The 16,057-nt window shown below is 39.1% G+C and overlaps 1 protein-coding gene across 1 annotated transcript in view; it reads right to left on the bottom strand.

The window, feature by feature from the left end:
* Positions 1-6,061: 6,061 nt before the first annotated feature.
* Positions 6,062-16,057, bottom strand: part of BMPR1A (bone morphogenetic protein receptor type 1A) — a 137,966-nt gene continuing 127,970 nt past the window's right edge. Inside the window, exons 9-13 of the mRNA XM_021700103.1 lie at positions 14,725-14,917; positions 12,934-13,231; positions 11,099-11,274; positions 9,714-9,844; positions 6,062-9,626 (exon numbers count right to left, since the gene is read on the bottom strand). Of these exons, the coding sequence (XP_021555778.1) occupies positions 9,501-9,626; positions 9,714-9,844; positions 11,099-11,274; positions 12,934-13,231; positions 14,725-14,917 (924 nt within the window). The 3' untranslated portion in view covers positions 6,062-9,500. The remainder of the gene's footprint in view (positions 9,627-9,713; positions 9,845-11,098; positions 11,275-12,933; positions 13,232-14,724; positions 14,918-16,057) is intronic.

Genomic DNA, 16,057 nt, shown 5'->3' with positions numbered 1-16,057 from the left:
AGTGCTCCCTAAATAGACCCCCGGTTACCCAGGCCAATGTTAGGACACCCTTCACTCGTGGCATCCAGAACAAGGCAATGGACTGAGCACAGAGTGGTATCATACCTCCCCAGATCTGATGGAGAAACAGATTCAAAAATAATACTGAAAAACAAGAAAGGGTGCCATAAGCTGATCAGAAAATTTTCATAATTTCTGCAAAAAGGGAAGTAGAAGGATTGACTATAAAATCAAATAGCAACAGGAAACCATAACCCAAAACATTTGAGACTGTTGGAGATGGGAGCGATTTCAGGGGAACCCCAAACTCAAACTCAGCCCCTAACATGCTTGGGGGGAGTGAGTGGGGGAGTGAGTGGAGGAGGAGCAGCCGAGGGGCAGCCCCACCGGGTCCCGGCTGTCGCTTGCCCCTGCTAAGTGGCTAGCAGCGGTGGCCTCTGCCCGGAGTCCGGCAGCGTGGGTCCATCCTGGGCCCCCAGCTGCAGGCGGCTACGGACTCTCTGGAGGCAGGAAGCTCCCAGACGACATGCACAACCTAACCGAAGTCTGGGCCCGCGGCAGTCAATCCCGAGGTGTGTCCCCACACACAGCATAATGCCAAAGTAACACCTGACCTCTGCTTTTATTTCAGAAACAACTTGTAGTTTAGAAACACTGTGGAGAGGATATGTATGGTCTGTAAACAATGTTTCTGAAAGCTCTCCTTTCCTCTCATGCTCTGCCACTCTGCTGGTATCCCAGGACATTTGTCTCGAAAACATCCACAACTCCAGTCCAGCTCTAGCCTGAGCGGGATTGCTCCATCCTCCTCTGTCAGGAAAGCTCCCCCAAACCTGGCCTAACAATGACAAAACTCGCTGAGGTGGGGGTGGGGGGAGGTAAATACGCAGAGTGGGAAAAGCCTGAGTCCTAGGCAAGAAGAAAGGAGCACTTCTTAATTGTTGCTCTAAGAAACCGCTGTTGCCCCATCACTTCTTGATAAAAACAGGAAGCCGAGAAACACAGAACTGAGGGGAGCAGGGGTTCACACCAAATACAAAGGTGAGCAACTATGCCAAAGTGCCAAACATTTGTGGAAAACTAGTGTCATGAAGAAGAGGATCCAAAACTCAAAAAACTGAAGATTTTGGAACATACACGTCTCTAGAAACAATACAGGAAACTGGAAATCTTATTTGCCACTCAGGTCCTGGTCTCTAAATACCATCCTTCCTGGGGGAATCAGAGAGCCTTGGAGAAATGGCTGACTCCATGGCTGGGGCAGGGAAAGTACCAGATGCCCTTGGAACATCTTTTAAGTGCCAAAAAGTAAGAAGTGCTCAAGAAAAGATGAGCACGTGGAAAAAGGACTCAAGAGCCAACTTGATGAGCTTCTAGTAGCCAAGTCTGGATCAATTTGAGCATCAAAACAAATAATGACCTAATAGACTCTAACTCATTGCATAGAATAAGAATCCATGAGTTCCTACTGATAGTAAAAAAGTAAACAGGAGAAGACAGACCTCTCCCTTACAGAATGCCAATTAATGAATGTAGATGTAATAATGCAAGTAGAAAATCACTACTTTGTAAGCACTGATTCACATTAGAATTACCAATGGCTAGAACACAGTCTCAAATTATCTCCATAACATAGTAATTACAAAGGGAAAATCACCACTTTACAGTAAAGAAACTAGGTTTCACCTTGAACAAGGGGTTGACAGTGACATCATTAATAAGGGGACACACGCCATGGCCTCCCAATGGGATGCCCTGAGAAGGACACAAATATGTCCACAGAAACTCTGGCCTTTTACTCTAGAAAATGTATCACAGAAAAAAAAGAAACTGGAGAACTGTTTCAGATTAAAGAATGAGACATGACAACTAAATGCAACGCAAGATCCTGGACAGACTCTGGACCCGGGAAATGTGCTCTCAAGGACTTTATTAGAACTGGGAAAGGCCTGCAGAGTATCGTGTTGCTGATAAGTGTTATGGTATCAATGTCAACTTTCCTGATTTTGAAAGTCATATGTAACTGGTTTTGTAATGGAATATCCTTGAAATACTTAAAGAGGCACAGCTCTGTAATCCAAGTAGTTCAGAAGAGGTTATGTGTGTGCTCAAACGTTCCAACACCACACATTTATAATTCTTATACACACACACAGACTAACAAGGCAGTTGTGGCAAAATGTAATAGTTGATGAATCTGGGTGAAGTGTAAATGGCATTCTTTGTACTTTTCACAACTTTTCTGGAATTTTGAAATTATTTCCAAATAAAAAAAAATTTGGTTGAAATAAACTTAGTAAATGGGCTGGAAAGCAGAAGGTAAGACGGATCATATAACAGACATGTTAAGAAATATGGAAGAAACACCCAGGGGACCTAATATTTGTCTAATAGGAGTTCTAGAAAGAGTAGAGTAAAAGAAGGGAAGGGAGGAAATAAATAGTGGAAGCTCCCAGGTCCAAGGAAAGGTTAAAAGTACCCAGTCAGTACTAACACAAAGAATACATCTAGACATGGCAAGCTTAAACTTCAAAACATCAAAAAGAAAAAGAAAATTCCGTTTTGTTTTTTAAGATTTGAGAGAGAGAGAGAGAGCCCTTGGAGGAGCGTGCACAAGTGGGGAGGGCGGAGGGGCAGAGGGAGCGAGTCTGAAGCAGACTGCCGGGCACTGAGGTCGACGTGGGACTCGATCTCACAACCTGAGCTGAAGCCAAGAGTCAGATGTTCAACCGACTGTGCCACCCAGGCACTCTGAAAATTGTTTCTTGAATGAAAAAGTAAGTTAAATGATGAAGGACTGAATTAGACGCACATCAGACTTCTTACTGACAACAGGGATGCTGGAAATAATCTTCCGTTAGATTCGATCTCCAGCCAGTCTAGCCAAGAATGAAGACAGAATCAAATTGTAAGTTTTATTTTTAGATGTTTGATTGAAATGCCTTCCATTGCAGTATTATTTGTGCCACAGCCTTTCAATTCTTCCTTTTTAATGTCTTTCAACGTCTTCTTGGATTTGAGTCCTGCAGCAGAGCGACAGAGAACAGAACGGCAGGTGCACTTCATCACCCTGTCATCAGCCAGATTTTAACTTTGCTTTACAGATGGCTTCCCTCTCAACAACAAAGGCCCTAGTCCTTTCTTCCTCTAGCCTGAAAATATTTCCAACATGAGCATTTTATACCGACTTTTGACTTTCAAATAATGGTAACATTTCTGGTTCCCTGTATAAAATTTGCGATATGGGAAGTGGGGTGGAGGGAGGAAGTAGCATCTAGAATCACCTTGAACTTCGTTCTGAGCATACATGGGACACTTCAGAGTAAAAGTGATGAGACAAAGGCCAAGAAGATACAGTTCAGAGGAGTAACAGGTCGGCCACATGTATTCCACCCAAAAATGAGAATCACAATCTCCACCTCCAAGGGCAATCACGGATGAACCTTTCAGCCCTAGCCTCTGCTTCTAGCGGACGTATTTTGCGTGTGTGCCTTTGCTCCTGAACTAAGTCTCCTCCTTCTGATTTCCAGCTTTCGTTCGGGTGACTTGCCTGTTTCTGCACTTGCCCTGAGCTCGCAGTATTTAACTCCCCATGACCCGTAGAGGGCCGCTGCCATTAAGTGGCCTCTCCGAACACGACCGACTGGACATCTTCAGTGCGCCGTGTCCACTTCGTCGGGTACTGCCCTGAGGGCTGAAGCAAGGCTTTCTAGGAACATGCATCTAACTTTAGTGCCAGAAAAGGTCCGTGCACTAGCAGCAGGGAGACAGTTCTCCAAGTGAATGAAGACTTAATGACTAAATTAGCATCTGTCTGAAATTACCTACAAGAATCAGATTATTCTGGAAGAACAGTGTCCTCATTTCTTAATGTCTTCTGTACTAGTACTACTACTACTATTAAAGAAACCTTGGAAATTGTCACTATTCCAACCAATCAGTGAGAGTAACAGATTATGCTGGGAAGGAAAAATGAATATGTTGATCCAGGTTTGGGGTCAACCTTTTACAGACAGAAGGAAAGCTAGCAAGTATTTGACAGGCCCAGGAAATCCCTGATTCTTTACCAAGCTGCATGAGAGTGCATGCTCGTTTCAAGAAACCATCTTACGGGACACTAAACGGGGGTTCCTGTGAAGAATCTCTAACAAGCTATTCCTAAACATGCATTTTTGGGGGGAGACATCAACTAGTCCCAAATCTTTTATGACGATTTAGTATGTCCAGCTGCCTAAGGCATACCAAGGTTCGCTGACTGAATGAATCGACACACATCCAGAAACAGCTCTGATAGGTGGTGGAAGTGCAGGAGGGGAGAGGATACTGTTGCATCACAGAGGGCAAGCTACCTTCCGCCCTGAAGTTTCAGCTTTTCACAAAGCATTTGCTGCAGCAGGAGCACAGTAGAGCTGGATAAATGGATTCCATGACTGTAAGTAACAGAAACCAGGCGCTATGCTAGCAGAGAGAGAAGGAAATTGGAAGCAATGACCTGTCCAAGTCGTGAGATGAACACTCTCTTGACACGAGTAGGAGTGTGCACGAGAAACCCTCTGGGCAGTAATACGGGCCACACTTAGCAAGAACCTTAGACTGTTTTTCATCTTAAATAATCTTTTAAAAGTTCCTATCCACTAGTCCCACTTTCAGGAATGTAATCTAAGACAATAAATTTATGATTTAAAAGATTTATGTACAAGGATGTTCACTACGTTCATTATATTTTTTAAAACAATGGAAATAACCCAAATATTCAATAGGGAATTACAAAAATAAATTATTCCATTTACTTGGTAGGATATTATATAGTTAATTTTTTAAAGTTACATTCTCAATGGATATTAATGACATACTATGACCTCAAATTTTGTAAAAAAAAATATGCAGCAGAAAAAAAAAGATTGAAAAGCAACATTCAAATGTAAATAGGGGTACATGTGGCAATAGAATTGTAATTTTATTTGCTTCTTTATTCTTTCCTGTGTTTTCTAAAATTTCTGCAATGAGTACATATTTTTAGATTCAGATTTTTTTTTTTTAGGGGCGCCTGGGTGGGGCTCAGCCATTAAGCGTCTGCCTTCGGCTCAGGTCATGATCCCAGGGTCCTGGGATCGGGCCCTGCATCGGGCTCCCTGCTCCGCGGCAAGCCTGCTTCTCCCTCTCCCACTCCCCCTGCTTGTGTTCCCTCTCTTGCTGTGTCTCTCTCTGTCAAATAAAATCTTTAAAAAAAGAATTTTTTTTAATTTTTATTTATTTATTTATTTTTTTAAAGATTTTATTTATTTATTTGAGACAGAGAGAATGAGAGAGACAGAGAGCACATGAGAGGGGGGAGGGTCAGAGGGAGAAGCAGGCTCCCCGCCGAACAGGGAGCCCGACGCGGGACTCGATCCAGGGACTCCAGGATCATGACCTGAGCCGAAAGCAGTCGCTTAACCAACTGAGCCACCCAGGCGCCCAAAAAAAGAATTTTTTTTTAAAGGGCAACAACCCTTCACTGTAATAGGTTTTCAACTGCTCTGTGTACACAAAGGAAAGTGTGTGGTCACTTACCTGCCTTGTGTTCCACACTCGATTTCTGGCAGCTGAGATGCACGTCTCAGGGACGCATGTATGTATACTAACTTATCTGTCATAAAATCTCACCAGACATGTGACTTCTAATACACAATACAGTCCGAGTATCACAAAACACATCACTAAAGTATACTAAAATAAGGTTATTTACTTAAAAATGATACATTGGATGTAATCTATATATAGAACAAAGCAATTAATGGTAAACTTAATAAGGCACCTTTTAAACCAGATGCTGTACAAAATACATTTAGTGTGTTACATATCAAAGATGAATCTATATTTTTGGTGTTTTACAATTGCATAATAAAATTGTTTTTAACCCTTCTTTCAATGTCTATGTACAACTTCCCTAATTGGTCTTATATAATGATATTTTCATTTTATACAACATATACTACATTTTAGTTTTTAAATGGGCAAGGACAATGGTCACTAAAAGGGCTTAAATAATTCCACTGAAAGCATAGTACAGAGCACGAGCTAAAATTACAATAATATATTTAATCCTTTGCAAAAGCAGTATTCACATACTTTCCTTATGGGATGATCATTACATGTGGCTTTGTATGCTGCTGCCCGAGATTTAATTCAGTTTTTATGAACATGTCAGTTCTCTGCAGTTTTCACTGTGACTCTCATAATAGCACTAAGGCAAGAGAATGAACTGCTACACTATTTTAACACCTGACCGAAGCAAATAATAAATACTACCCTTTAAACAGTACAAGAGCTACAACAATCTTTTTTAAAAAATCAATTAGTATTTCGTTGAGATTATTTTAGATATTTGCAACATTTCCAAACAATGTGTATGCAAAGAAACACAAGTGATTTAATTTATAAAATCCTGCCTGGAATAAATTATTCATTATCAAATTTGATCTTGGGCCAGTTTAAGAGATACAGGATTCTTTAAAAGTTGCGTTATATTTTTTTTCTAAACAGAAGAAAAGCATATGAAAGAAAAAGGTACTGAGTATTTTAGAGTGAATAAATAAAAAATCCGGCCCATTCTAGGAAAACATAATTTTCAAAAACTATAGGCCACTTTCTAAGTTTAGGGACACTTCCAGACATCGGAAATGCAACATAAAATGTTGACTGAAAGATCTTTTGTGAAAACATTTCCAGAAAAATTAGATTCAAATTTTGTACTTCAGAAACTTGTTCAAAAGAAAGCACAGGGAAACCTCAGAATTAATGCACTGAGGCGGATCCTGGTGTGCCTTTAATTCTGGAGGTATTTATCAGTATAAAGGGAATTCAATAAAAGGAATTTTCTTCGAGGGCTAACTTCTGTTGTATTTAGGTAGCTTTGGGTTTTTGCTTGTTTTTATGTTTTACTTATTTAAAAGGATGACAGACAGAAGCCACACATTTTTAAAATGTTTAAATTTTAAATTTTTAAATTTTTAAATTTTAAGTGGGGCCAAATAATGGCTTCTAGGGTTTTACAAATTATTAACTATAAGGTACTATGTAATACTTGCTCAGTCTTAAATATTTCACTTACTGGATGAACTTAGAAATTTAACAGCGAGAGTAAGGAGAAGAAAATAAGTTTCATGCATATTTTTTGGACTTTGGGATTTCAAAATGGCATCATTTGCTTTTTAAAGAACACGCTACCTTAGAAAATATTTTTATTGAACAAGTTGCTAAAGTTAATCCTTGATACTACTCTTAATAGATCTATTTAAAAAAATCAATATAGTGGTCTCGTACTTATATACTATCTGTAATTGTCTGCTTCCACCCACTATTTCAACATTTCTAAGAATAAGTTTGCCTTTCTTTACATACGTTCTTTGTTAGTAAGACGACAAATAATGTTCAGGATTTACAGTTTAACCAATAAAAAATAAAGCAAGATTAACCTTAGATTAAAATCAGAGCTCAGAAGTGTTCTTAAGTCACAAGGCAACATGGATTACAATCTCTCTCAGTATAGGGGAGGACATTCTGAAAGAACATGTTATTGGGTACTATCAATATGCACATTTACTCATTTTCGTGAACACTTCAAATTTTAATTATGTTAGATGAAAATTACTAAACTTAGTCAAAACTATTAAAGCAGATTTCAAATTTGTTAAGTTTGATATATAAATATGTAAGAGTTTCATCCTTAAATGCCAGTCAGATTTTTGGTAATGGATGGATACATGCTCTGGATTCCTCCCCTTTAAAGACTTTTAACTATGTTGTGATGTAATCACATTTATTTTATGTTACATTCAAAGAAAACTATTTCACTTTATGCACCCATGAGTTGTTTCCTCAGGATAAGACAATATTTAAAAGGCATTGGAGAAGTATAAGTTTAAGTAAATCAGAATTATTCCTTGGGATAACAAGGCATCCATAAAATATGTAGCATTTTATTGAATAACAGCTATAGGGTATAGATACAGGTAATGAGTAGATACTGAACTTTTTTGCCTGACTCTTCATTGTCTTCACAAGTTATAGAACAGAAATCATAAAACCAAAAATCTCAAATGATTTAAATGCCCCAAACAGCTGTTGATAAGTTTATATCAGCTCTGAAACAGAAACTTCTAACTGGAGGATCCTTTGATAAAGAAAAATTGAGATGACAGCATCTTAATGAAAGTATGTGCCTGAATAACAAAGTCCTAGATTTGATATACTACTTTGAATGCATTAATTCTGACAATTTACAAGTAGTTCTACATTATAACATTTTTTTCTGATGATCTTTTAATTTTCTTCCCTTAAGAATGGGATATGAGGTACACATGAGAGCTGGTTTCTACAGTATGAATGTATGTACATATATAAAATATGGTTGTAAAGGAGGTGTTTTGCAAATAAAGCATATTACACACAAAATATAAATAACTTCCCTTTTAAAAGTTACTGAGAATAAAGAATATAGAACATGATTATAGGCACTTACATTGCTATCAAATGCAGTAATTAGTAATTCACTTCAATAAGAAGTGTTCTCTTTAGAAGGTTCATGGCATTGGAAGTTCCAACTTTGGATAAGATGCTTTTCATGACAAAAGTAAGAATTACCGAAAAGAAAGAAAGAGAAGGAAGGGGGAAGGGGGGGAGGGGAGAGGAAGGGGAGGGAGGAAAGAAGAAAAAGATGGTGATGAAAGGAAAATAGTCCAAATTTACAGACACTTTAAACTTCTTTTGGCCTTTATATCAACTTTTATGTTAAAAAATAAAGTTGGCAGAGAAGCTATCACTTGTAAGGTAAATAAATGGTTTTTATGTGACTGGAGAATCTTGGTCAGATAATGCATTTTTAAAGCACAAAACCAACAGCCACCAGCATCTTCCTGTGCATTCATAAATCATTTTCTTCTAATTCAAATGGCAACAGAGGAATCCTGGTGTGTGCGTGTGTGTGTACACACACATACCAATATCAAAGCCTGACAAACCATCAAACTACTGTATCCCAAACAGATCATAATCCATAGGCTTTTTACAAAGGTGGAATACAAATAGATTAATTTTCCTCAGGTAGAAGGCAAAAGTGTGTATTTCTCCATCTCTGCTGAATTCATTTATCTTCTTAAGGCTTTCACAGAAAGCACCATTTTATGAATAGGGAATTCAGTACCCAGAGTTTGACTGGAGACTTATTAATAATCAGGATTGAAGTCTTGATGCAGTTCATAAAAACCCAATAAAAAAAAAAGGCATCAAAAACCACATTTAAAATAAAGCTGTCCATATATAAAGAACAAAGTGTTTAGAAGTTCCCAGCTTGTTATTCTACAGAGTACTGAGAGGTTTAGTATTAGCAGCCTGTGAAGGTGTAGTGAGGAGAGAGTCTGAGAACCAAGTCAGCATCCGTATTCTACTCTAACTCCATCCGCTCCTTGGGTGAAAACAGTTCTTGCAGTCTAGAATTGCTCCTCATGACTGTTTCACTGTCAAATCTTTACATCCTGGGATTCAACCATCTTGGCAAGTGTCTTCTTGATTCTCAGAGCTGTAAGTCTGGAGGCTGGATTGTGGGCCCAGCATTCTGACATGAGCTTCAGAACTGCTCGTAGACACTGAAAAGTAAAGAGAATATAGTGAGCACATAAAGATCTTTGATGACACTTACCAATCACTTCCTCAGGGGATGGAGCTCCACTTACTTCATCACTGTTCCATCGATTGGACACAATTGGCCGCAAACGCTTCACACACACAACCTCACGCATATCTTCGTATGACGGATCATTGGGCACCATATTGTAATATGGCAACTGGTACTCTTCTACTATCCCTGTAGGGAGTGAGAAAACACAGTGGGCACAAAAATGGCTGGACAAAATATATCAACCTACTCAGCACCTCTTACTGAACTATGGGAGATAAAATGGATTCCTACATAAAGAAGAGAATTATAGAGTGAATGATTCACTTTTAATAGTAAATGTGTTTTCTTCTCTTTTTCTATGCCTAAATATTTCCTCTACCTCCATCAGGGTCCCCATCATACCTGTGGACATACCTATATCCCTTAAGAAAAGGTGAAGCGCTCATTTACCTCCAATTTTTATTTATTTATTTATTTTGCATGTGCGCATGCATGTGCGCGCGAGAGAGCAAGCAAGCCAAGGAGGGGCAGAGGGAGAGGGAGAATCTTAAGCAGGCTCCATGCTCAGCGTGGAGCCAGATGTGGGGCTTGATCTTCCAACCTTGAGATCATGACCTGAGCTGAAACCAAGAGCCGGTCACTTACCCGACTGAGCCACCCAGGTGCCCCTTCGATTTTTAATTTGATTACTTATATACATAATTGTTCTTATTAACGAATGTGGCTTTGTTTTTTGTTTTGTCTTATTTCGTTCTGCAGTAGAAAGACAACATGATATGCAGAAAAAAGTTTACACAGCAAGCTGGAGACTGCTATCCTTTGAAAAGGCCTGCTTGCAGGGTTGGCGCTGGGCCGGTATCTGGGAACTTGCTGGGTTAACAATTCCCTACACACTCATATAAAACCTTCCCTAAATGATAAGTGTCACTCACTGTGTGCCTAGACTATTTGTACAAACAGTATGGTTTATGCTGAACACCTGCTCTCTTTCTAGGAGTTTGGAATTCTGGTACATGCTAGGTGGAGGGTGCCCATGTGACCAGCCTCCAAAAATATCTTTGGCTACCAGGTCTCTAATGAACTTTCCTAGATGACAATATTTCACATGTTGTTATAATTCACTGCTGGAGGACTAAGCACATCCTGTGTGACTCCACTGGGAGAGGACTTCTGGAAGCCTGTGCCTGATTTCCTGAACTTTGCTCCATGCACCGTTTCCCTTGGCTGATTTTATCTGTATCCTTGCACTGTAATAAATCTTAGCTGTGAGGACAACTATATGCTGAATCCTGTGTGTCCTTGTAGTGAAATCAAAGAACCTGGGAGTGGCCTTGGGAATTCCTGACATATATGACATCTAAATTATATAAATGAAGCTGTTACTTTTTTTGAATAATGAGGATACAAACATAACCGGAAACCCACTACCTAAAGTCTTACCTCCTGTGATACAACGACGAGCCATTTCCCAAATGATCAGGCCAAAGCTATAGATGTCGGCCATTATGTAGGGCTGGAAATGGCTTTTATTCAAGCTCTCATCCAGCACTTCTGGAGCCATGTAGCGTTTGGTACCCACCCTGGTGTTTAAGGGTACGTCAACTTCATTCGTGTCGCTGAAACAAGACAGTGTTCAGATTGAGGGCCAGGAACAAAATAGTTTATCTTGTATTTGTGTCTCATTTTGTAAGCCAGACTCTTCCCTCCGTGTGTACACACACACACACGCACACACACACAACACATAAATATATACAAAAATAAAATTAAAAAAAAAAATCTATCTAACCTACTAATCTTACATCAACATTCCCTTAACAGAATTCCTTGTGACTGGATTAGATTTTAAAATTTAGCATTTCCCAGATTTTAGAAAAGTAGTATTTACCCTTTAAATACATGTTACACATTACACAAAACCCCAGCAGGGTCCGGGGCGGCACTCAATCAGAATCATTACTGTCTGCAGTGAAAAGCTAAGTATGAATATTCATATTATCCTGGATAAAGACAATAAACACCTCACATTAGTTCAACTTTCGTCACCAAACAAGTTTAGTGCCTCTCTAAGAAAAAGGACAGTACTGAATATAAGAAAGAGCAGTAGATAATTATGTCCCAGAACAAATGAATGTAAAAATAAGCTGAGAGGAATCAATGCTTTTACTGTTCTCGCGTGATAAACTCAGCGTTTGTGACACAGGATTACATTTTCTTTTTGGGTCCAACCAACTTAGTTCTATTGTGAGTAATGTTTACATAATCATATTGACAATCAGTAATAAATGATGCTTATTGGTTTTTCAATTTGGGGACTAAATTTTAGAGTTGGAAGACATAAATACTTTTGCTATTTAGGCCCCCAATTCTGGCAGGTTCTGGAAACTACTCCGAAGCCAAGATTAATATAACGTATTTTAGATTTTCTTAAACAGTACCTGATGAGTATGTGAGCCAATAAACACCACAATGATAAAGAACAAAAGGATCAGAACACTGTAACAACTAGGGAAGAAGATTTAAATTTTAACATTCGCTTTATTATGGACTAGTACTTTTATTTTATAAACCTGAAAATGAATTCTGAAATGTAAATTGGCTGCTATATCCTAGAGTTGTAACAATATTAAAACAGTTTCAGTGGTTTCCTAAAATTCTGATAATGCTGTTTAAAAAATATCGACAATTTCAAGTGGTGATGGAGAAATGGCATACTTCTCTGTTTATGGGAGTGTAAACTGACGAACGCTTCCTAAAGGAAGAGCTTGCAATTATACTATACTTTAATAGGCACATACTCTGTTTAGCCCCTTCTCTAGGAATCCACCACGAACAAATACTTAAGCAGTCAAGGATATTATATATGGGTAAGATACAATTAAAGCATTTTTTAAACAATAAAGTAGAGATAACTTGAATGCCCATCAATTGGGTCATAGATAAAATAAATTATAGTACATCCACATAATGGAAAACTGCATCAACACTGTTAAAAAGAATGAAGCAAATCTACATAAATTGCAATAGAATGATGTCTAAGACAATAAAAGCAGGAGATCAGGAACTATGTAGAGTAGGTTGTAATTTTTGTAAAAACAAAACAAAACAGAAAAACCCGGAAAAACAAAACACCAAGACATAAAAATCCCAACTATTTATTTATATAACCAGATAAGCCCAAATACATGTTTGGAATTCCACTATCTTGAATCCAAATAGGCAAATATCTTTTGGAGGTTACAATGATTTCAAAACACAGGCAAAGAACCGCTTACCTATTGAATTTAACAGCAAGGCCCAGGTCAGCAATACAGCAACTTCCATTTCTCTTAATGAGGATGTTTTTGCTCTTTAGGTCTCGATGAGCAATCGCAGGCTTTCCTTGGGTGCCATAGATTTCTGTGTGGAGATGGCACAGACCACAGGCAGCTGAATAAGCCAACTTGAGCAGGGCTCTGGTGTCCAGTGTAGCGCATTTCAGGAAATCATAGAGAGATCCGTTTTCATGGTAATCAGTAATCAAATAGAGCTGAGTCCAGGAACCCGTACCTTTAATGTCTGCCGCTATGAAACCTGTTCAATTAATGGGTTTAAAGGGTTAGTTATCAGAAATGGGTAAGAAGAATGATGAATGCTCACTTAGGATACTGAGAATAACTCTGGTATCTTGTACAGATAATAAAAATTTAATTTGCCTAGCAAAATCTCTTGAATGTGTACCATTCTTTCCTGCGATTTTCAGATAACTCTACATTTCTGCAATATATTTAAAATAATCTTAACGATAATGATGAAAATGACAATCATATGACTAAGAAAAAGATCATATATCAGAAAATAACCTGGGGAAATGCTATCCATCTCCATGATTCTCTAAGCATGAAGAACTATAAGAAGAAGGAATGTAGAAAAGCTCTCAATTTCAAATTGAAAAGTGGACACATTAAAATAATAAAGTTAAGATGTTCAACCATGAGTTTGCTCCTAAGCCAGCTCCCACTTGCCCATCAAGCCTCAGCCCACCTGCCTATCTATCTGGCTCACTGATAAGCAGGGCCATGATACCAGCCTCCTTTCTTTCTTTTTCTTGTCCCTTTCCCTTCAGAAGGTCAGTGAGTGCTGGGTTGAATACTGCGCACCCCCCACTCCATGCCAATTCACGTCCACTTGGTACCGGTATACGTGACCTTATTTGGAATAGGGTTTTGTAGATATAACCAAGTTCAGAGAAGGTCAATACTAGATTCAAGTGGGCCCTGATTCAGTGACCATTATCCTTCCAAGAGGGGAATGTGGACATACAGGGGAGAAGGCCATGTGACAACAAGAGAGCAAGAGTGCTATCTCCAAGCCAAGAAGTGCCAAAAATTGCTGGCAGTCACCAGAAGCTGGGAGGAGGTAAGGAAAGGGCCTCTCCTAGAGCCTTCAGAGAGCATGGCCCTGCCGACACCCTCCTTTTAAACTTATGGCTTCCACAACTCCGGGAAAATAAATTTCTGTTGTTTTAAGCCACCCAGTTTGTGGTAATTTGTTGTGACAGCCCTTAGGAAACTAACAGTTAAGTGTCTGGAATACTTGCGGCAATGTGCTATGCACTCTCTAAATTAAAGGGTAGGGAAATAGTAGCTGAAAAGTCAGGAAAGCTAGAGGAGTTTCTGCACCCTACCAATCAGATCATACATAAATTATTTTTCTCTTTTGTAAATGAAGGTGGGGGGGTTCAGTTTATAAAAGGCAAAAGGCACATAAAGTTAAAGTTACACTAGAAAATTGCTTAAATTACCTTTAAAAAACTTGGGCTGTGTTACTATATGAGTAAGTCCAATAAACTAGCACTACTTTGAATTTGAAACTCCCTATTGTCTTCCTAGTTGGACAGTAAATAAAGCGGTTGGTGGGCATTCAGGATTGTTTTGTAATTAAACTGTGTATTCTCGTGGGTTTCCTTTAGCCAGATGCACATAATGGAATTCACGTATGTTTTCAAAGCCCGTGTGGCAGGCTTCCACTGCACCCCACTAACCCTGTCAGAATATGGAATCGGCCGAAACCAAATGTGTACCCACCAAGTATGTTTTCGTGGCGCATCAGCACAGTTTGATAGATTTCCGTTTCTCGAAACCAGCTAGCTTCTTCAGTGGTAAAAAACACTTTGACTGCCACCTTTTCACCACGCCATTTACCCATCCACACTTCTCCGTACCGGCCTTTACCGACTTGCCGAACCATCTGAATCTGTTTGGCAATAGTTCGCTGAACCTTCACGATAAAAGCAGAATGTTTGTGGAGTTCTTGATGAAAAGAACCGGCTAAGACTGAGAAAGTGGCCCAATAGCCTGTCCCATCGAAAAGGATGGGATGTACAACCAACCCACCCCAATGGTGGAATTTATAAAGGATTTAAAAGAAGATGAAACAACGTACAATATACATTGTGAAATCGCACACTAACGGGTTAGTTGACGTGATAGATTGTTTGCAGAAATGGTCAACATAATTCTGCTCCCAGTCCCAGTCCACACCCTTGGGTAGTCTCCTGTGCAGACTCTGGGCGTGGCCACAGGATTTGCTTTTGGCAATGGAACAACAGCAGATGTGATGCAAGTAGAGACTTGAAAAGTGTTTGTGCTCTGGGGCTTGCCCTTCCTTGCTGTTCTGGAGAACTCTATGAGGGGTGAAAAAACCCTGGGAGCCCCTGGCCGTGTCCGTGAACTATATCATCTAGCTCTCTAGCTGAGCGGTCCAGAAAAGGAACTGCCCAGCAGACCCACAGAATCATGAGAGATAATAAATGTTTGTTGCTTCAAGCCACTAAGTTTAGGGATGCTTTATTGTGCAGCAAAATCTAAATGTTAGTTACAAATCTTCCACTCAAGTCATTAAGATTCTACATTACATAATCTGGCCCCTGCCTGACTCTCCAGCCTCATCATTTGCTCTCATGACCCACCTCTTATTCCCCTTACTTCAGCTTTTAGAATTCATTCCTGCATATTCCTGTCTCAGAGTCTTTTTGCATGTGCAGTTCCCTTTACTTAAGAGGGTTGTTTCTGTGAAACACCTTCATAGCACACGTATACCTCTCAGCTGCTGCACTTATCACAATTACAATTTTATTATTATTTATATATGGATTTGTTTGAATTCTATTCCTTCCTCCTCACAGAATATAGGGGTTTGTTTAGGGGAACACTTGAAATATAGTAAGTGCTTTCATTAATTTTTGTTGACTCAAAGATGCACATTAATTGCTACCTTTCATTTTCAGAAGCACTAGTGGCCATTCTAAATTAAAGAGAACCCTAACGTCCAGGTTGGAAATGCAGTTAAAATGAATTAGATTTTGTGCATACCTAAACTGACTTACTTTATGTATCAGTTATTTCAGAATCCTTTGTA

The sequence above is a fragment of the Neomonachus schauinslandi genome, chromosome 6, assembly GCF_002201575.2.
Source record: "Neomonachus schauinslandi chromosome 6, ASM220157v2, whole genome shotgun sequence".
Classification (NCBI taxonomy): Eukaryota; Metazoa; Chordata; class Mammalia; order Carnivora; family Phocidae; genus Neomonachus; species Neomonachus schauinslandi.
This window is presented reverse-complemented; position numbering and strand designations above follow the sequence as displayed.